At 42.1% G+C, this 23329-nt stretch overlaps 1 protein-coding gene across 2 annotated transcripts in view; it reads right to left on the bottom strand.

The window, feature by feature from the left end:
- Positions 1-1528: 1528 nt before the first annotated feature.
- LOC140185857 (bactericidal permeability-increasing protein-like) overlaps positions 1529-23329 on the bottom strand; it is a 76275-nt gene continuing 54474 nt past the window's right edge. For both annotated transcript variants that reach the window (XM_072239660.1, XM_072239654.1), the window contains 4 exons: positions 16408-16450; positions 16117-16180; positions 10450-10526; positions 1529-2071 (listed from right to left, as the gene is read on the bottom strand). In XM_072239660.1, the coding sequence (XP_072095761.1) occupies positions 2030-2071; positions 10450-10526; positions 16117-16180; positions 16408-16450 (226 nt within the window). In that variant the 3' untranslated portion in view covers positions 1529-2029. The remainder of the gene's footprint in view (positions 2072-10449; positions 10527-16116; positions 16181-16407; positions 16451-23329) is intronic.

Genomic DNA, 23329 nt, shown 5'->3' with positions numbered 1-23329 from the left:
CACGATTACCCAGGACATGCCCTCTTCTCATTGCTACCAGCAAGGTTGAGGTACAGGAGCCTGAAGACACACAAACAATGCTTCAGAAACAGCTTCTTCCCCTCTGTCATTAGATTTCTGATTGGACAATGAACCCATGAACACTACCTCACTATATTTTTATTTGCTCTCTTTTTGCATTACTTACTTAATTTAATTTTTAGGTGTATTTATCATTGTAATATATAGTTTTTATTACTATTTATTGCAATGTACTTCTGTGGCAAAACAACAAATTTCATGGCATATGTCATTGATATTAAACCTGATTCTGATTAGAATTATATATGTCAACACAACATAGTGGTCTGAAGTGCCCACACTGTGCTCTACTGTTCCATGCCCTATGTTTCTCTGTTCTGTCAGCCTCAGGCTGGACCCTACCCTGACATGAAGCTGAAACACATTCAGATGTGATCATTAGAGAATCATAAGCAATGGAGCAAATGCTCTCTTCCTTATTCAAGAGCAACGTTGACAACTGTTAGATCTCTACCACTGTTCAATCAATGTCTCAGAGACTGAATCTTATCGATCCACTCATTTCCAGGTACACCGAGACAGGAAGCTGTGTTGATTATTGTCTAAGCATGCGAGGAAAAACACAATCCTAGACTTAGTTTTGCAATGTTCAATTGGGTTAGTCTATATTGCCATTTAAAAGAAGTATTAAGAAGTACATTCAATGGCCATATTATTAGATACAGCTTTGCCATAAATAGCCATGGAGTTTTAGAATACTACAGCACAGAAATAGATCCTTCAGCCCATCTAATCTGTGGTCAACTATTAATCTGTCTAGTCCCATTGACCTGCACCTGGACCATAGCCCTCAATACCAAATCCTCCATCCACGCACCTATCCAAATTTCTCTTTAATGTTGAAATCAAATCCGCATCCACTACTTCCGCTGGCAGCTCATTCCACACTCGCAACACACCTTGAGTGAAGAGGTTCCCCTTAAATATTTCACCTTTCACCCTTAACCCATGACCTCTAGTTCTTGTATCATTGAACCTCAGTGGAAAAAGCCTGCTTGCGTTCTCTATACACCTCACAATTTTGTATCCTAGATCTCCCTCTATCAAATCTCCCCTTATCCCTCTAGGCTATAAAGTTCTAACCTATTCAACCTTTCCCTACAACTCAGGTCATCAAGTCCCGGCAACATCCTTGTAAATTTTCTCTGCACTCTTTCAATCTTATTGACATCTTTCCTATAGATAGGTGACCTAAATTGCACCCCATACTCCAAATTAGGCCTCAACAATGTCTTATACAACTTCAACATAGCATCTCAACTCCTGTAGTCAATACTTCGATTTATGAAGGCCAATGTGTCAAAGCTTTCTTTATGACCCTATCTACATATGACTGCACTTTCAAGGAATTATGGATCTGTGTTCCCAGATCCCCTGTTCTACCGAGTTAATGCAAATATCTAATCAGCCAATCGTGTGGCAGCAACTCAATGTATAAAAGCATGTATACATGTTCAAGAGGTTTATTTGTTGTTCAGATCTAACGACAGAATGGGGAAGAAATGTGATCTAAATGACTTTGACCATGGAATGATTGTCGGTGCCAGGCAAGGTGGCTTGAGTATCTGAGAAACTTGATTTCATAGGAATTTCATATACAACAGTTTCAGAGTTTACAGAGAGTGGTGCAAAAAACAAAAAAAAAGTCCAATCAGCAGCAGCTCTGTGGGTGAAAAGGCCTTGTTAATAAGGGAAGTCAGAGGAGAATGGTCAGATTGGTTCAAGCTGACAGGAGGGTAACTCAAGTAACCCCGTGTTACGACAGTCGTGCGCAGAAGACCATTGCTGAAGGTACAACACATTGAATCTTGAAGTGGTCGGGCTACAACGGCAGAAGGTCATAGTAGGTTCCACTCCTGAACCTAATAAAGCAGCCACTGAGTGTTATTGCCGTCTCTGCGGAGCAACTTAATGAAGTTTTAGCAGATACATTGAGGTAAGTTAGCTTTCAGTTTCCATACTGTATATCAGATGTGATCAGTATTAAACCCTGTAAAACAAAAGAGAGGAATTATCAAATCAGAGTTGGTTTCATATTTTTAATCCAAATTATTATGGTTTGAATAGAAAATTTTTTACAAATTTCACCTCACATTTTTCAAGAGCTTAGGTTGACAAACTGGCCTCTGCCAATATTTTCTGTTGCAGCTCCATTAAGACCATCACAAGCTAACTTCTAAATTTCTGGAAATTCACCTCCACTATAGCAATTTTCTTCCTATAGTCTCAGTGTAGAGGGATATTCGGTGACAGATATATTGCAAATAGAGTCATAGAATATTACAGCACAGAAACAGGCCCTTCAGCCCATCTAATCTGAGCCAAACCATTAATCCACTTAGTCCCATCGGCCTGCAGCCAGAACATAGCCCTCCATATCCCTCTCATCCATGTACCCATCCAAATTTCTCTTAAGTGTTGAAATTGACTCCACATCCACGCTGGCATGAACAGCTCGTTCCACACTCTCACCACCCTCTGAGTGAAGAAGATCCCCCACAAGTCCTGCCGCTGGGTTTAGGCCTGAAACATCAAATGTACTTTATTCCGTAGATGCTGCCTGGCCTGCTGAGTTTCTCCAGCATTTTGTGTGTGTTTCTCGGATTTCCAGCATCTGCAGATTTTCCCTTTGTTTCCCTTAAACATTTCACTTTTCACCCTTAACCCATGATCTCTAGTTGTAGTCTCACCAACCTCAGTAGAAAGAGCCAGCTTGCATTTACCTTAACTATACCCCTCATAATTTTGTACACTGTACCTCTGTCAAATATCCCCTCATTCTGCTACGTTCTAAAGAATACAGTCCTACCCTATTTGACCTTTCTCTATAATTCAGGTCCTCAAGTACAGAGTAAATGTGAATAGGCTCTTTCCACTTAGATTAGGAGAGATAAGTACGAGAGGACATGGCTTTAGGGTGAAAGGGGAAAGGTTTAAGGGGAACTTCTTCACTTGGAGAGTGGTGGGAGTGTGGAACAAGCTGCCATCTGATGTGGTAAATGTGGGCTCACTCTTAAGAATAAATTGGACAGATACATGGATGGGAGAGATCTGGAGGGTTATGGACTGGATGCAGGTCAATGGGACTAGCAGAATACTGTTTCAGCACAAACTAAAAGGGCCGAATGGCCTGTTTTCTGTGCTGTAGTGTTCTATGGTTCTACTGGCAACATCCTTGTAAATTTTCTCTGCCCTCTTTCAATTGTATTTACATGTTTCCTGTAGGTAAGTGATTAAAACTGGACATGTATACTCCAGAGTAGACCTCACCAACATCTTATACAATTTCAACATAACATCCAACTCCTGTACTATATATTGATTTATGAAGGCCAATGTGTCAAGAACTTTCTTTACAGCCCTCTCTAACTGTGATGTCACTTTCAACGAATTATGTATCTGTATTCCCAGATCCCTCTGTTCAAACATATTCCTCAGTACCCCTACTGCTCACTGTGTTAGACTTACCCTGGTTGGTCTTCCTAAAGTGCAACACCTCACAGTTGTCTGCATTAAATTCCATCTGCCATTTTGCAGCCAATTCTTCCAGCTGGCCCAGATCCCACTGCAAGCTTTGGTAGTTTTCCTCACTGTCCACTACCCACCCTCCGCTCCAATCAGGGTGTCAATCATGCATTTTCTGATCATTCACTACATTATCATCCATATCATTGATAGAGATGACAAACATCAATGGACCTAGCACCGAGACTCTTCATCAAGTCTTGGTCCGAGATGTCAACTATTCATTCCTGTCTGACTGCTGAGTACCTTCAGCATTTACTTTGGATTTTCAGCACCTGCAGATAGATACACTTGTGTTTCTGTGACTAATGCATCTAAAGCTCACAGCTATGATGATGAGAAGCCAACCTGTATTGAGAAGGTCCCAGAGAGAATCGACCAAGATATAGGTGTGCGGGTGCAATAGATTCCATGGGTTTCACCACTTTCATTGACAAACAGGTTCATTAACAAGACTAAAACATGTAGATTTAAGGCAAACATGGCACACAAATAGCCACCCGGCTGAAAGAGGGAAAGCAGAGTAAATGGGTAATTGATAGCTGTTTCACTGGCAAACAGTTGCTAGCAGTTGTCATAAGGACACAGGCATTTGCAATTTATTGCAACTATTTCCCTTTTAGAACCATAAAGTCTGTATTCAACTTTGCAGAGGCGTTAAACAAATTATGATAAACAAAGGCCAAAACTTCATGTTGTGTGAGGTGCTATACTTTGGTAAGAAAAATCAAGAGATCATATACTATTGGAGTGGTGAGGGTCTAGGGTAGACGCAGGAGCAAATTGTTATATAAGGATGAAATTGAAAAGCAGAGGTTATTCTGAATCTATATTGAACCTCTGTTACACTGCAGTTCTAGTCACATTTACGACCATAAGACCATAGGAGAATTAGGCCATTCAGCCCATCCATTCAGTCATGGATGATTTATTATCCCTCTCCTGATTTCTCCCTGTAATCTTTGATGCCCTGACTTGGCCTTCATGGCCCTCTATGGCAATGAATTCCACTGATTCACCACCCTCTAGCTAAAGAAACTCCTTCTCATCTCTGTTCTAAAGGGACGTTATTGCATTATATAATAGAGACACTATGATAGCTGAAAAGAAGGTTTGCCAGGGTGTTACCAGAAATGCAAGTTTATACCAATAATGAACTTACGAAGAGACAAAGCCAAGGGGAGTGATCTTTCTAAAAGAAGCAGTGAAAGAAACATCTGCTAATGGATTTATAACATCATAAGGAGCAAAAATGAAGCTGAGTGAATGTTGCTGTATCAGTTGAAATTTTCCCAGTTTCCCAACGGTCCTGGAACTGATCACTAGTATAATTGAACATAGGGACAACCATTTTTATACATAGTTTGCACACACAAAGTAAGTGTATGGGCTCCATTTCTAGGTAACAAAATTACCTCTTCTTATGTTTTAACAATATTATGGCATGAAACTGGTTCCTAATGAATTATTAGGTATATTTAGTAGAGTCACTACCACCTTTGGCAGGCTTTTAGGATGCACAGATGTAATCGATTCAGATTGTGAGGTTCTTTAATTAGTTTGTGTATTCCTGCAATTTCACTTCACTTGTTGTCATCTCATTTTCTAGTTTCACTTACGACATTGCATCAACCTAAACTGTATCACTGGTAATAGTGAAGCAAAATAGTCAGTTAATATTTCTTACTCTCTTATTCACTCTTCCTTCAGTTAGTCCTGACGAAGGGTCTCGGCCTGAAATGTCGACTGCACCTCTTCCTAGAGATGCTGCCTGGCCTGCTGCGTTCACCTGCAACTTTGATGTGTGTTGCTTGAATTTCCAGCATCTGCAGAATTCCTGTTGTTTGGGCAGTTAATATTTCTGCCATTTTCTATCATTGCTTCAGATATTATCTTTTTTTGTTCCTTAATAGCCTGCCCCAAATCCTGCCTCTCCTTTTAATTTTATGAGGCCATAGAAAATTTCAATCTCTCTTCTTTGACTGTGTGCTTAGCACTCTGCTCGACTCGCTTTATGCTTACGACTGTGTAGCTAAACACAGCTCCAATGCCATATTCAAGTTTACTGGCAAGATCATTGTCGTTGGAACAGTCAAAGGTGGTGATGAATCAGCATATAGGAGGGAGATTGGAATCCGGCTGAGTGGTGCCTAAACAACAACCTCTTTCTCAATGTCAGCAAGACTAAGGAACTAATTATTGACTTCAGGAGGAGGAAATAGGAGGTCCATCAGCCAGTACTTATCAGGGGATCAAAGGTGGAGAGAGAGTCAGCAACTTTAAATTCCTCAGTGTCAACATTTCAGAGGACCTAAGTGCTTGCAAGTGCAATTACAAAGAAAACACGGCAGTGTATCTACTTCTTTAGAAGTTTGTGAAGATTCAGCATGACGTCTAATGCTTCGACAAACTTTTATAGGTGTGTGGTGGAGTGTATACCGACTGGATGCATCACAGCCGGATATGGAAACAACAATACCCTTGAATGGAAAATCTACAAAATGTTGTGGATACGGCCCAGATCATCATGGGTAAAGTCCTCCCCCTGTTGAGCACATCTACACAGAGTAGGCAAGCAGCATCCATCATCAGGGACCACCACCATCCAGATGGTCTGTTCCTGCTGCTGCCATCAGAAAGATGGTATGGGAGCCAGTACCCCTCAACCATCAGGCCCTTGAACCAGTTGAGATAACTTCATTCAACTTGACTGAACTGTTCCAACAACCTATGGACTCATTTTCAAGGACGCTTCATCTCATGTTCCTAATATTTCTTGCTAATTTATAATTATCGTTACTTTTTCTGTTTTGTATTTGCACAATTTGTTGTCTTTTGCACATTGTTTGTCCACTCTGTTCAGCGAGGTTTCATTATAGTTCTTGGATTTACAGAGAATGTCCACAAGAAATCAAATCTCAGTGATGTATATGGTGGCATATATGTACTTTGATGATAAATTTGTGATTTAAACTTTGCATTTTGAACTTCACAGGTCATCATTGACTTCCCAACTTTTCTTGGGACCTTGCTCCTGACTGTTCAGGAATTTCCACCATGTTCTTCCCATGTTCTTCTATACTGAGCATATTTCTTAGACTCAGCTTCCCCATTTGCTCTCATCCACTAAAAGTGCTCTTTTAGAAAAATATCCATCTCCAGGACTCCTCTTTAATCTACTTTAAACGTTACCACCATTATACCGGTGCATCCATCATTAAGGACACCCATCACCTGAGTCATATCCTATACGAACATAAGACTTAGGAGCGGAATTAGGTCACTTGGCCCATCGAGTCTGCTCTACCATTCAACCATGGCAGATTTATTAACCTTCTGAACCCCTTTCTCCTGCCTTCTTTGATGTCCCTGCTAATCTTTGCAATCTTTGATGTCCTTGCTAATCAAAAACCTATAAATATACAAACGTACTTTAAATGTATATCAGCTTTAAATATACCCAATGAATTGGTCCCCACAACCATCAGGCATGAATTCCACAATTCGCCACTCTCTGGCTAAAGTAATTGCTCATCATCTCTGTTCTGAAGGGAAGTTCTTGTATTCTGAAGCCATGACCTCTGGTCCTTGACTCCCCAACTATCAGAAACATCCTCTCCATATCCACTCTATCTAGGCTTTTCAATATTTGGTAAGTTTCATTGAGATCCCCACTTCATTCTTCTAAACTTCAGTGAGTACAGACCCAGAGCCATCAAGTGCTCCTCATATGCTAGCCTGTTCATTTCTGGGATCATTCTTGGTAAACCTCCTCTGGACCTTCTCCAATTCCAGCATATCCTCTGTTGGATGTGAAGCTCAAGATTGCTCACAATACTTCAAATATGGTCTAACCAATGCCTTATAAAGCCTCAGCATTACATCCTTGCTTTTATACTGCATTTCTCTTGAAATGAATGCTAACATTGCATTTGTGTTCCTCACCACCAACTCAACCTGCAAGTTAACCATTAGGGAACCCTGCACAAGGACTCCCAAGTCCCTTTGCACCTGATTTCTGAATTCACTCTTGGTTTAGAGAATAGCCTACACCTTTATTCCTTCTACCAAAGTGTCACGGTCCGGTCTGTGAAGTCCGCATTCCAGTACACGGTCTGGTCCATTGATCCATATTCCGAGTTTTCCCTGTTTTCCCTGGTTTCGTTGGGCTCCTTAATCGAGGCACCTGATCCTAGTTTCGGGCTGGCTACATAAATAGCTTTGGGATTCAGCTTCATTTGCTGGACTGTTCCCTTGCCCTCCCCATCCGAATCCCCAGCAGTTACCTCGGCAGTTTTACCTCCGCAGTTTACCTGAGCAAGTATCCTTGGCAGACATTCCAGCCCTGCATCCTAGAAAGCATCCCGGCCCTGTGTCCAAGAAAGGGTCCCGGCCCTGCGTCCTAGCAGGGTCCCGGCCCTGCACTGCAAGAAGGAGGCCCGGCTCCGTACTCAAGGGCCTAACCAAGCCTAGTCCAAGAACCAAGTCCTGCCCTGGAGTTCCTCACCCGGCGATGGAGTTCCATCGTCCAGTCCAGGAGTTCCCTCATCCAGTCCAGGAGTCCCTTGTCCAAGTCACGTCCAAGAACCTTGTCTAGTCCAAGCCACGTCCAAGAACCTCGTCCTGTCCAAGTCTAGGTTTTGTGTTCTCATCCTGTCCATGTACCTCATCCGGTGTAGGGTTTCCACGTCCAGTCCTGTAGCCACGTCCAATCCTGTAGCCACATCTTGTCCTCATCTAGATCCGGGGTCCAAACCCGAGTCATCCCAGGTTCCGGGTCCCTGTCCAGTTTCTGGCTTGAAGTCCTAGCCCAGGCTCCTATTTCCAAGTTCCTTGTCCTGGTCCCGCTTTCATAGTCTTAGTCCTAGCCCAGGCCTGGTGTCCTTATCTTGTCCAGGGCCTGTGTCTATGTCCAGTGTCGTTTCTTCCTGACTCCCCTTGTTTTCTTGATAAACCTTGTCCTGTTCCTAGTACTTCAGTGTCTGTGTCTTGCATCTGGGTCTGCTCCCAACACCCCCTTATGACACAAAGTGCATGACCATACGTTTCCCAACACTGTATTCCCTCTGTAGGGGTGTATGACACAGAGTGCTTCCTTTTCAAGGCTGTTTGTCCACCTTTGGTCCCCACCTGGCACTCAGCTCTCACCTGTGGCTCCCCGTAGCTGTTTGCATGCGACAGCGGCCACACTCCGGGCAACGGCTTCAACAAGCCGGCTAAACCAGGTGAGGGTAGCCGACGGGTCTCAAATCCTCGGTGAGATAAGGAGTTGTCTATCGCAGCATGTGAAGACAGACTCCGGCGGATTGAGCGGATGAGACCAATGGAAGATCCAACGGTCAAGAAGGCGGTCTCTGCAAGCGTCATGGAACGCGTAGAGCAGGACTAGACACAGAAGATGTCCTGGTCATCCACTGCGCCCAGTCCCATCTCCAGCCGTCTCGACTCTGTCTTGCCACTGGATCCAGATGGGAATTAGGAAGAGAGAGTGAGGCTGACGCTGCGCAACTCTCCCTCATTTAAATCCAGATCAAGCGCTAGTCTCGACACCATCATAATCGGCTGGTGGTGCAGTGACATCAGCGTCGGACTCCAGGAGCTAAGGTTCCTGAGTTCGAATCCAGTCGAGCCACTCCCTGCCACGCTTTCCATCCGTGCCGGGTTGAGTGTCGAGCTAGCAACTCGACCTCGTAAAAAGTACTAATGGTATCGAGGTCTTCATCGATGATGATGGACGAGCCTTAATTTCCTCTGTGAATTTTTTGCCTATCCTCCTAATCTGTCAAAGTCCTTCTGCAGACTCAGTGCTTCCTTAGTACTATCTATCCCTCCACCTATCTTTGCATTGTCTGCAAACCTGGCCAGAAAACTATCAATTCCATCATCCTGATCATTGCCGTATAACTCAAAAAGAAGCAGATCAATACCGACCCTTGCAGAACACCTCTAGTGACTAGTCCTCTTCTTATTACTACCATCAGCCAGGAGTTACAGGAGCCTGAAGACACACACTCAATATTTTAGAAACAGCTTCTTTCCCTCAGCTCTTTGATTTCTGAACTAGCCATGAACACTACCTCATTATTCCCCTTTTGCACTATTTATTACTTCTGTAATGTATAGTATTTTTTATGTGTCACACTGTGCTGCTGCTACAGCACAAACGGTATGTTGGTGAGAATAAACCTGATCTGCTTCTATTATGCTTCTTTTATTCCCCGGAACATAGAGGTGATATCAAAGGGGTGTATACAATCCTGAGGGGCACAGACGGGTGATAGTACATAGTCCCTTTTCCCAGGCTGGGGGTGCAAAAAAACTAAAGGTCATAGGTTTAAGATGAAAGGAGAGAAATTTAAAAGGAATGCCAAAAGCAGATTCTTCACAGAAGGGGTTTGCATATTTTGAATGAGCTGCCAGAAATCATGGTTGAGGTAGGACCCTTATCAACATCTAGGTAAGTGCACGTATAGAAGAGGTTTAGAGGGCTGTGTACCAAACACAGGTAGATGGGACTAGCTCACTGGGCAACACACTGAACATGTTCAAGTTGTTTCCATGCTCTCTGACTCCAATCAATATCGTCGCAACACACTCCATTTTGTTCTCCCAGTTCCTCGAATCCACTGCCGCCAACCTTTTACTCTGGTTTCTGTCAAGCTTATCATTGAAAATGTCATTCTCTCTCACACTACTATGTGTAAAATAAATAACCTGGATTTCAGTGTGATGTGGGTGTGCACTTTCTGGATTACAAATGTGTCATTAATTTGAGTAGATGAGAGTCGAGAACAACTTGCATCTTTTTCCTTAGGTCACCATAATCTCAACGTGAACCCTTACCTGTTCAATTGCAAGGAGTGGATTAATCAATGATATCTTCTCTGTTTTTGGTATGGGGAACCCCTTCTTCAGTTTTGCTTTAAAAACATATAGAAAAATTTCAAATCAGTCATAAGATGAAATACTATTTTATATAGCCAGATCCTGGTATTGAGATTAAAAAGGTACATATCCTTTACGGAAAGTTTACCCATTAGCTTCTGGGGGGAAAAGTTTGTTAGTAGCAATATAGATACAATTAAGTATATCTGAAGTAAACGATGTTAAGGTGCATGGCATCTCTCTGGTTCCTATTTCGCTCTTTAAATGTTGTAATAGATTTATCTTCGACAATGTTATATTGTTGCAAGAATGACTTGAAAGTATAAGCTAACAGCAGGAAATACAAAATAACTTTACCAAATGAAATGTATCCTTAAAGTAGTAGTGAGACTGATGCATAGGAAGCCAACTCTATGAGACTCCTACTCTACAAGTGGCCACTTTATTAGGTACACAGGTACACCTGCTCTTTACTGCAAACATCTAGTCAGCCAATTATGTGACCGTAACTCATGAAAGCATGCAGACATGATCAAGAGGTTCAGTTGTTGTTCAGGCCAGACATCAGAATATGGAAGAAATACGATCAAAGTGACTTTGACCATGAATGGCTGTCGGTGCTGGACAGGATGGTTTGAGTATCTCAGAAACATTTGATCTCCTTGGATGTTCATGCACAACAGTCTCTGGAGCTGCAGAGAATGGTGTGACAAACAAAACAAAAACTTCCAGTGAGTGGCATTTCAATGGGTGAAAACACCTTGTTAGTACAGGAGGTCAGAGGAGAATGGCCAGAGTGATTCAAGCTCACAAGAGGATGGCAGTAAGTCAAACAATAGCAGAGCACATCTGAATGCACAACTCATTGAACCTTGAAGTGGATGGGCTACAGAAACAAAAAAACCACAAACATACACTCAGTGGCTACTTTATTAGGTACAAGAGTGTATTTTATTAACTGCATTGTTCAGAAAGGAGTAGATGGTTCATGAACCAATTAGGAAAACCTGGATCACCCCGAAATTGTTGATAATGTTGCTGTGCTAAGGCCCAGCATTGTCAAGAGTGAGTTGGGTCAGAATCTATAGTCAGAAGAGTTAACTCTTCTTCAATCAATGCTAGTCATTCACTGATTCAATTTAAAATTGTATATCGTTGCCATTTGATGAAGGAGAGATTGTCTAAAGTATTCCCTAATGTTGATAGTTATTGTGATAGATGTAAAACTGAGACAGCTACACTGACACACATGTTTTGGTCTTGCTCTACACTGGAACAGTTCTGGAAGTCAGTTTTTTTCGACAATTTCTAAAGCACTAAAAATTAATTTACAACCTAACAAATTAACTGTGCTTTTTGGAATAATTCCTCCAAATATCCATGGTATCTCTGTGTCTGACCAACATGTTATTGCATTTGTTACATTGATAGCTAGGAGGGCCATCTTTTTGAAGTGGAAGGATACATCGGCTTCCACTTTGTCACAATGGTTCTCTCAAGCGATGCTATGTCTTAGTCTGGAGAAAATTAAAAATCGAACCTTTGAACCTATGTTTGATTTTGAGAAAAGGTGGGGTTCATTTGTTCGTTATTATCATTTGAGTTAATTGATAGATTTCCTCCATGATCTAATTGTAAATTTTTGGTACAGTACATGTTTTTTTCTTGCTGGCGGTTTGATGTTTATCTTTAGAAGATTTTTGTATGGCGCATGGCTCTGGGGTTGAACACCTAATGGGTTTTTTCCTCACTTTTTCTTGCTGAGTAGGGTTTTTTTTTCCTCTTTTTTTTCAAATCACCAAAATTTTTTCAATCCTTAAAATAATGCTTTTTTTCTTGAGACATTGTAAGTGTTTCTTACTTCGATGTACTCTTGTTAATTTTGGATAATAATAATAATAAAAAGATTTGAAAAGAAAGGAAAGAATCTATAGTCAGCCTATACTAATCTGCTGAAACACAGTATCAGCAACAACACCAACAGCGAAAGTGACTCCTCCACATCACTAGCACAGAGCACACCAGGTCATTGCAGAGAGGGATTAAAGCTTCCAGTTGAGAGGAAGTTTCTCACCATCAGAGCAACATCATGATTGATAACTGGAGATGCAAGATAAGGGACGGGAAGAGTTCAAATTTTAATTTAGTTGAAGCTTCAGGAAAATAAGCTGAATTTCTCACTAAGAAAATGGGGATCGGTATTGTTATAAACACAGGTATACTATCAGTCAGTGGTGCAACATATTCTGTGTTGAAAACAACCATTACCATTCTTGACAGGACTTTGCCTGTAGCCTGACAGTAAACGCAACAAGGCCACAGGTTTAAGACTTAAAGTGTAATTAAGAACTAGAGCTCTGTAAAGAAAAGAATAAAAGACCAACTCTGAACACAATTCCAGGAAATTGCACAATGCATGAGAATACAGTAATCCGTCACCTATCTTGTCATTTCCTCACATACATAAAGTGTAAAAGAGAGGTGAGTGTGGATATCGGACCACTGGAAAATTATTCTAGAGGGAAAGTAATGGGGGTCAAAGAAATAGCGGATGAACTGAATAAGTATTTTGCATCAGTCTTCACTGTGGAAGACACTAGCAGTGTGCCGGAAGTTCCTGCTGTCTGGGATCATGAAGTCTGTGAAGTTACAATTACTAGCGAGAAGGTTCTTGGGAAACTGAAGGGTCTGAAGATAGATAAGTCACCAGGACCAGGTGGTGTACACCCCAGGTTTCTGAAAGAGGAGGCTGAAGAGATTGTGGAGGCATTAGTAATGATCTTTCAAGAATCACTAGATTCTAGGATGATTCCGGAGGAATGGATCGGGATACTCTACTCTTCAAGAAAGGAGACAGGTAGAAGAAAGGAGATTATAGGTTAGTTAGTCTAACCTCAGCGGCTGGGAGGATGTTGGAGTTGATTATTAAGGATGTGGTTTCGGACTACTTGCACATGAGAAAATAGGCCGTAATCAGCATAGATTGCCTGACAAATTTGTTGGAATTCTTTGAAGAATTAACACGCAATATAGACAAAGGAGATGTTGTGTACTTGGATTTTCAGAAGGCCTTTGTCAAGGTGCCAAACATGAGGCTGCTTAACAAGTTAAAAGCCCATGGTATTACAGGAAATATTCTGGCATGGATAAAGCAGTGGCTGATTGGCAGGAGGCAAAGTGGCAATAAAGGAAACCTTTTCTAGTTGGCTGCCGGTGACTAGCAGTACTCAACACAGATTCTTTTTACATTATATGTCAATGATTTGGATGACAGAATTAATGGCTTTGTTGCAAAGTCTGCAGACAATATGAAGCTAGGTGGAGGCGCAGGCAGTTTTGAGGAAGTTGAGAGGCTACAGAACAACTTAGAAGATTAGGAGAATGGGCAAAAAATTTGCAGATGAATGGTGTCGGGAAGCATATGGTGATACACTATGGTAGAAGAAATGAATGGGTTGACAATTTTCTAAGCAGAGAGAAAATACAAAAAAAAACTGAGGCTCAAAGGGAATTGGGAGTCCTTGTCCAGGATTCACTGAAGGTTACTCTGCAGGTTGAGTCTGTGGTGAGGAAAGTAAATACGATGTTAGCATTCATTTCAAGAGGACTAGAGAATAAAAGCAAGAATGTAATATCGAGACTTTATATAGCACTGGCGAGGCATCAATTGAAGTATTGTGAGCAATTGCGAGCCCATTATCTTAGAAAGGATGTGCTGAAACTGGAGAGGGTTCAAAGGAGCTTCACAAAAATGATTCCAGGATTGAATGGCGTCATATGAAGAGTGTTTGATAGCCCTGGGCCTGTATTCACTGGAATTCAGAAGAATGAGGGGTGATCTCATTGAAACCTATGACATAGTGAAAGGCCTTGATAGAGTGGATGTCTCCTATGGTGGGAGAGTCTTAGACCAGAGGATACAGCCTCAGAACAGGGGTGTGTACTTTTAGAACGGAGATGAGGAGGATTTTCTTTAGCCAGCGAGTGCCGAATCTGTGGAATTTGCTGCCAGAGGCAGCTGTGGAGGCCAAGTCTGTATGTACATTTATATACATAAAGAAATGCACAGGACTGCAAGAAGCAGCAAGAGGGTAGTGGACTCAGGCAGATCTATCACAGCCAGAACCCTCTCCACCGTCAAGGACTTTTTATGTTTACTCAAGGCAGAGGTCGATATATTTTTGATTGATCAGGGCATGAAGGGAGGAGACTGGGGCTGAGAAGAAAATTGGATCAGCCATGATGAAATGGCGGAGCAGACTCGATGGGCCAAATGGCCTAATTCTCAGAATCAGAAAAAGAATCAGGTTTACTATCACTGGCATGTGATGTGAAATTTGTTAACTTAGCAGCAGTCAATGCAACACATAATATGGAAGGAAAAAAAAACAAAATAAAATAATAATAATAATAAATAAATAAATCAATTACAGTATACATATATTGAATAGATTAAAAATTGTGCAAAAAACAGAAATACTATATATTTTAAAAAATGAGGTAGTGTCCAAGGGTTTAATGTCCATTTAGGAATCGGATGGCGGAGGGGAAGAAGCTGTTCCTGAATCGCTGAGTGTGTGCTTTCAGGGTTCTGTACCTCCTACCTGATGGTAACAGTGAGAAAAGGGCATGCCCCGGGTGCTGGAGGTCCTTAATAATGGACACTGTCTTTCTAAGACACTGCTCCCTGAAGATGTCCTGGGCACTTTGTAGGCTAGTATCCAAGATGGAGCCGACTAAATTCACAACCTTCTGCAGCTTCTTTCGGTCCTGTGCAGTAGCATCCCCCCCCACCCCCCCATACCAGACAGTGATGCAGCCTGTCAGAATACTCTCCACGGTACATCTATAGAAGTTTTTGAGTGTATTTGTTGACATACCAAATCTCTCCAAACTCCTAATGAAGTATAGCTGCTGTCTTGCCTTCTTAATAAGTGCTCCTATATCTTATGGTCTTATTATCAATAAGGACCGTCACCATCCAGGACCTGCTCTCCTCTCATTACGACTGTCAGGGAGGAGGGACTGGAGCCTGAAGACTCAGACTCAATGATTGAGGACCGGCTTCTTCCCTCCTGAACAGTCCATGAACCCATGAACATTACCTCGTTATTCTTTCCATCACACTGTTTATTTATTTTTTAACTTATTGTAACTTCATGTCTTTTCACTGTACTGCTGTCACAAGCCCACACATTTCAGAATATATATGACAATGATAATAAACCTAAATGTGATTCGGTTGACACTGTGCTGTTTGAATTGATACCCTTCTCAAGGATTGGACCTCCCCAGCACGGAACATCTCAGGTTTTGGGAGCAGCAGCTATCCCCCTGCCACAGCAGGTAACTGCAGAATCCTTACTAGTGGTTGTAGCCTGCTATGGGATGCTCCCAGACTGGCCAAAAGTTTAACTTGTTAATCAGGCTGACTAACGGGACAGAATCCTGTCACATAATCAAAATGTGCACTCTACAAAGTTCCAATTATACAATATACAGTGAAGTCAATTATCGGGATTTCATTAGTGAAAGTACTCCCTTGCAACCAGCTAATGCTGGAGCCATCACAACAGTACAAATAAATTCTTAAGAGGAAGGTTAGCATCTTGAGACATCTCATACCATTTATCTTCGGAATCACGAACTTCTGTAAGCCCAGCTTCAGAATTGTTTCAAATGTCTTTGTCTGGGAGCAAATTATAATGAAAATATGTTTAATAATTTCTGATAAGTTTTATATTTTCCGTACATATTGACTGAGCAACTTCTAAACATCAAATAAATAAATAATCAAGTCACGAGGGTTACTCACAGCAGTGAAGATACCTTTTAATATATTCAACATTTACATACTAGGGGGCAAAGATAACAGTAACTAACTCTATTACTTATAAAATGACCATGAACACTTACTGGAACGGTTCCCACTTTAGTTTCTTCCAGCACCACGTCCACACTAAGTTAAAAATTAGAAAGACCATTTTAAGAATTCAGTTTTAAATGGATAAACTAGAAAAAAAAAATCACAATATCACAAACTGTTACAGCAAAGGAATTCCTTTAGAAAATTATAATGTTACCTCAATAGCTGCAGAAAAGAATGGTTATGACTTGGTTTAAGTCAACAATATTCTAGGGTATGACTGCCTTGTTTCTCTTATAGGGAGTAATATATTAATAGCCTCTGACAGTTAAAATGGCAGCAGCCTAGAGACAAACACCCTGATTCCCTACAATTGTTATATGGTTATATGGTTATGTGGGTGTTAGCTATGTGGACTTGCCCATTCTTTAACTGGACAGTCCAGTGGGATTGGGAAGGGGGTGTGGACACAGTGCATGCTTTGCTGCTTTCTATAGCTCCAAAGCCTGAATCAGCATGTGTTAACAGAGCAGTTAGGGCAACCCTGTGCATGAGCAAACTGTGCACCCAGAGGAGTATGAAGCATTCAGAGCAACAGGCACAAAATGCTGGAGGAAATCAGCAGGTCAGGCAGCATCTATGGAGAGGAATAACCAGTCAACATTTTGGGCTGAGACCCTTCATCAGGACTGGAAAGGAACTGGAAAGATTCCAGGATAAGAAGGTGGCAGAGTACAAGCTGGCAGGTGATAGGTAAAACCAGGTGAAGGTAGCTGGGTGGTGTGAGAGGAGATTAAGTGAGAAGCGGGGAGGTGATAGCTGGAAGAGGTAAAAGGCTGAAGAAAGAATTTGATAGGAGAAGAGAGTAGAGTAGAGCATCTTGGAATTCCAAGATGGCACCGGTGACACACGAAGGCACTTTGTGGATCGCGTACAAAACTTCCAGATATCTGGCTTCCGATTTATTATCGCTACAACCCACAACCTGTACTTTCCCTTTAAGTAACTACTTTTAGACTGGTTTAACAAACTAACGATTTTATGATCTTCTGAAGGACTCGGCAGACATAACTCTTAAGAATGCAATATGGCTCCTTTAAGAAAATGAGGGCACATCGCCACAGCCGGAGGAGAGGACTTCAAGCCAGATTGAAACATTAGGGTATGAAATTTCCTCTAGACAGTATCTTGTTAGCAAATGTATAGTCTCTGGAGAACAAGACTGAGGAACTATGGGCAAGATTGCTGTATCAGAGGGAAATGAGGGATTACTGTGTTCTGTGTTTCATGGAAACGTGGCTAACTTCCAACACACCTGGTATAAGACCTGAGGGCTTCTTGATATACTATAAGACATAAATATATAGACATAAGATATAGGAGCAGAATTAGGCCAGTTAGCCCATCGAGTGTGCTCCGCCATTTCAGCATGGCTGATCCATTTCTCTCTCAGCCCCAGTGTCATGACTTCTCCCTGTATCCCTTCATGCCCTGACCAATCAAGAATTTATCAACCTCTGCCTTAAATATACCCAATGGCTGGGCTTCCACAGCAGCTTGTGGCAATGAATTCTACAGGTTCACCACGAACTGGCTAAAGAAATTCCATCTCATTTCTGTTATAAATGGATGACCCTCTATTCTGTGTCCTCTGGTCTTTGTCTCCCCCACCATAGGAAACATCCTCTCCACGTCCACTCTATCAAGGCCTATCAATATTCAATAGTTTTCAATGAGATCTCCCTTCATTCTTTATAGGGCCAGAGCCATCAAACGCTCTTCATATGACAAGGCTTTCAATCCTGGAATCATTTTTGTGAACCTCCTTTAAACAATCTCCAGTATCAGCACGTCCTTTCTTAGATAAGGGGCTCATAATACTCCAAGTGAGACTTCACCAGAGTCTTATAAAGGCTCAACATTACATCCTTGATTTTATATTCTAGTTCTCTCAAAATGAATGCCAACATTGCATTTGCTTTCCTCACCACTGACTCAACCTTCAAATCAACTTTCAGAGAACCCTGCGCAAGAATCCCCAAGTCCCTTTGCACATCAGATTTCTCTCCATTCAGGAAATAGTCTACACTTTTATTTCTTCTACCAAAGTGCATGACCATACACTTCCCGACACTGAATTCCATCTGCCACTTTTTTGAATATATTCTCCTAATCTATCTAAGTCATTCTGCCTCCTCAAAGCTACCTTCCCCTCCACCTCTTTTAGTATCAACCACAAACTTGGCCACAAAGCTGTCGGTTCCATCATTCAAATCATTGACATATAGTGTAAAAAGAAGCATTCCCAATATAGACCCCTGTGGAACACCACTAGTCACCAGCAGCCAACTAGAAAATATTCCCTTTATTCCCACTCTGCCTCCTGCCAATCAGCCGATGCTCTAACCATGCTAGTATATTTTCTGCAATACCATGGGCTCTTAACTTGTTAAGCAGTCTCATGTGTGTTTTCTTGTTAAGTGCCTTCTGAAAATCCAAGTCCACAACATCCACTGGTTCTCCTTTGTCTATTGGGCTTGATTCTTCTTCAAAGAATGCCAACACATTTGTCAGGTAAGATTATCCCTGAAGGAAACCATACTGACTTTGGCCTCCTTTATCATGCACCTCCAGGTACCCCGAAACAACATCCTCAACAACTGAGGTCAGACTAATGGGCCTATAATTTCTTTGCTTTTGCCTCTCTCACTTGAAGAGTGGAGTGACATCTGCAATTTTCCAGTCCTCAGCAACCATACCAAAATCAATTGGTTCTTGAAAGATCATTATTAAATGCCTCTACAGTCTCTTCTGCCACCTCTTTCAGAATTCTGGGGTGTAGATCATCTAGTCCAAGTGATTTATCTACCTTCAGCCCTTCCAGTTTCCCAAGCACCTTTTCCCTAGTAATGGCAACTTCACACATTTCTATCCCCTGACATTCTGGCATACTGTTTGTGTCCTCCACAGTCCAGACTGATGCAAAGTACTTATTCAGTTCATCTGCCATTTCTTTGTCCCCTATTACTACCTCTCCAGCATCATTTTCCAATGGTCCAATAACTATTCTCACCTCTTTTACACTTTATATGTCTGAAGAAATTTTTTGTATCCTCTTTAATATTATTGGCTAGCTTTCCTTTGTATTCCATCTTTTCCTTATTTATAAGCTTTTTATTTGCCATACTGTTGGTTTTTAAAAACTTCCCAATCCTCTAACTTCCCACTAATTTTTGCTCCATTATATGCCCTCTTTTTGGCTTTAATGTTGGCTTTGACTTCTCTCGCCAGCCACGGTTGTGTCATCCTGCCTTTAGAATACTTCTTTTTCTTTGCGTTGTATCTATCCTGTGCTTTCCAGATTGCTCCGAGAAATTCCAGCCATTGCTGCTCTGTTATCATCCCTGCTAGTTTTCCCTTCCAATCAAATTTGGTCAGTGCCTCTCTCCACTGTAATACTGATAAATCTGACTTTAGATACTCCTTCTCAAATTGCAGGGTAAATTCTTTCATATTATGATCACTGGTGCCTAAGGGTTCCCTTACCTTAAGCTCCCTAATCCATTCTGGTTCATTGACAACATCCAACCCAGAATAGCTGATCCCCTTGTGGGCTCAACCATGTGCTGTTCTAAAAAGTCATCTCATGGGTAATCTACAAATTCTTCCTCTTGGGATCCAGCACCAACCTGATTTTCTCAATCTACCTGCATATTGAAATCCCCCATGACTATTGTAACATTGCCTTTTTAATATGCATTTTCTATCTGCCATTGTAATTTGTAGACCACATCTTTACTGCCCTTCAGGATCTTTTCACCTTTGCAGTTTCTTAGTGCTACCCACGATTCTGCACTTTCCGATCTTATGTCATGTATTTCTAATGTTTTGATTTCATTTTTTACCTACAGAGCAACCCCACCCCTACGGCTTACCTGCCTGTCCTTTCAATACAATGTGTATCTTTGGACATTAAACTCCCAGCTATAATCTTCTTCCAGCTACAGTTCAGTGACGCCCACAACATCATACATACCGATCTGTAATTGTGCTACAAGCTCATCTACCTTTTTCCATATACTGAGTATATTCAAATTTAGCACCTTCAGTCTTGTATTCATCACTCTTTTTGATTTTGTCCCCCTTTTACATTGTAACTCATCCGTCTTACTGCAATTTTGCCTCATCACCTTCTCCTTACTAGCTGTCTCACGACACACTGCCTCTGTTTGTAAACCAACTACCCCATCCTCAGTCCATCAGCAGATGGACTAGACTGCTGGCTCAAAGAGGACAAAAGGTGGGGATCTGTATTACATAGTTAACTTTTCGTGGTGCTCAGATGTAGCAGTCGTGTTGGACTCTTGTTCCCCTGACCTGGAGCATCTAATGATTAAGTGCTGACTGTTTTACTTTCCAAGAGAGTTCTTCATGATCCTGACTGCAGTTTAGATACTGCCAAAGCCAATGTTAAGCAGGCACTTGAGTTACTGAGTGTAGTGATAAGCAAAAAAGAAACAGCCTACCCTGATGCCTTTCAAATCATCGTCAAGAACTTCAATGAGGCCAATTATCATCAATATATCACTTGCAGGACCAGGGGTCCAACACACTCGGCCACTGCTATACTACCATTAGGAATGCCTACCATTGCCTAGACTGTGGCTTGGGAAATCCTGACCATTTGGCTGTCCTCGTCCTATCTGCATACAGACAGAGGCTAAGTAGCAAGACTCCAGAAGTAATGACAATGAAGAGGCAGAGGACCGGTTATGGGACTGCTTAGAGTCGGTGAACTGGGGCCATGTTCAAGGGATCATGAGAGGATCTGAGTGAATACACCACAGTTGCCACAAATTTATAAGGTCAGTCATGGATGAGTGTGTCCCCATAATATCATTCAGAGTGCTCCCTAACCAGAAGCTCTGGTTGAACCAAGAGATCCACAATCTGCTGATGGCCAGATCGGTGGGAGTCAGGTCTGGTGACCATACAAGAGATCCTGGTACAACCTCTGGAAAGCCATCTCAAATGCGAAGCAGCAATTCCGGACCAAACTGGGATCACAGAAGGATGCTTGACAGCTGTGGCAGGGATGGGATGTTATCACCTCCTACCAAGTAAAATCAAGCGAAATATGTGACATCAAGATTTCACTCCCAGATGAGCCATTGCCTTTTATGCTCGCTTTGAACACAAAAACATGGAGGCAACTTCATGAACTTCCACAGCCATCAAAGACCGATGATACCAGTCTCTGAGGCCAATGACAGAGCATCGTTCAGGTGGGTAAGCCCACGGAACGCATCTGGCTGAGATAGTGTATCTGGCCGATACTAAAGAGTTGTGGTGGTCAACTGGCTGGTGTGCTCACTGAGCTCTTTAACCTCTCACTTTGGCAGTGAGATACCCACCTGCTTCAGGCAGGCTTCAATTATACCGGTGCCCAAGAAGAATGTGGTAATCTGCCTCAATGACTATCATCCAGTCACACTTACATCCATGGTGATGAAGTGCTTTGAGAAGTTGGTGATGAAACGATTCAGCTCCAGCTTGAGGAGTGACTTGGATCCATTCCAATTTGCCTACCATCACAACTGTTCAACAACAGAAGCCATTTCATTGTAAACATCTGGATAGTGAAGGTGCATACATCAGGATGTTCCTTATTGACTACAGCTCTGCATTCAGTACTATCATCCCTTCAAAACTAATCAATACGCTCCAAGTCTTAGGTCTCAATACCTCCTTGTGCAACTGGATCATCGATTTTTTCACTTGCAGACCCCAGTCAGTTCAGATCAGCAACAACATCTTCACAATCACCATCAGCAGAGGTGCACCACAAGGCTCAATGCTTAGCCTGCTGCTCTACTTGCTTTATACTAATGATTGTGAGGTTAAGCACAGCTCCAATGCCATATTTAAGTTTGCTGACTGGCCAAATCAGCATATAAGGAGGGAGATTCAAAATCTGGCTGAGTGGTGCCACAACAACTTCTCACTCAACATCAGCAAGACCAAGGTGCTGGTTATTGACTACAGAAGGAAGAAACCAGAGGTCCATGAGCCAGTCTTCACTGGGGGATCAGAGGTGCAGTGGGTCAGCAACTTTAAATTCTTCTGCATTATCATTTCAGAGGATCTAGAAATATAGACACATAGAAAACATATAACACAATACAGGCCCTTCGGCCCACAAAGCTGTGCTGAACATGCCCTTACCTTAGAAATTACCTAGGGTTACCCACAGCCCTCTATTTTTCTAAGCTCCATGTAGATATCCAGGAGTCTCTTAAAAGATCCTATCGTTTCAGCCTCCACCACCGTCACTGGCAGCCCATTCCATGCACTCACCACTCTGCATAAAAAATTTACCCCTGACATCTCCTCTGTACCTATTTCCAAGCACCTTAAAACTGTGCCCTCTCATGCTAGCCATTTCAGCCCTGGGAAAAAGCCACTGACTATCCACACATTCAATGCCTCTCATCATCTTGTACACCTGTATCAGGTCACCTCTCATCCTCCGTCGCTCCAAGGAGAAAAGGCCGAGTTCACTCACCCTATTCTCATAAGGCATGTTCCCCAGTCCAGGCAACATCCTTGTAAATCTTCTGTGCACCCTTTCTATAGATTCCACATCCTTCCTGTAGTAAGGCGACCAGAACTGGCATTGTACTTCAAGTGGGGTCTGACCAGGCTCCTATATAGCTGCAACATTACCTCTTGGCTCTTAAACTCAATCCCACGGTTGATGAAGGCCAATACACTGCATGCCTTCTTAACCACTGTCAACCCGCGCAGCAGCTTTGAGTGTCCTATGGACTCAGACCCCAAGATCTCTCTGATCCTCCACACTGCCAAGAGTCTTACCATTAATACTATATTCTGCCATCATATTTGACCTACTAAAATAAACCACCTCACACTTATCTGGGTTGAACTCCATCTGCCACGTCTCAGCCCTGT

Source organism: Mobula birostris, chromosome 2, assembly GCF_030028105.1.
Source record: "Mobula birostris isolate sMobBir1 chromosome 2, sMobBir1.hap1, whole genome shotgun sequence".
In the NCBI taxonomy this organism is placed as follows: domain Eukaryota; kingdom Metazoa; phylum Chordata; class Chondrichthyes; order Myliobatiformes; family Myliobatidae; genus Mobula; species Mobula birostris.
This window is presented reverse-complemented; position numbering and strand designations above follow the sequence as displayed.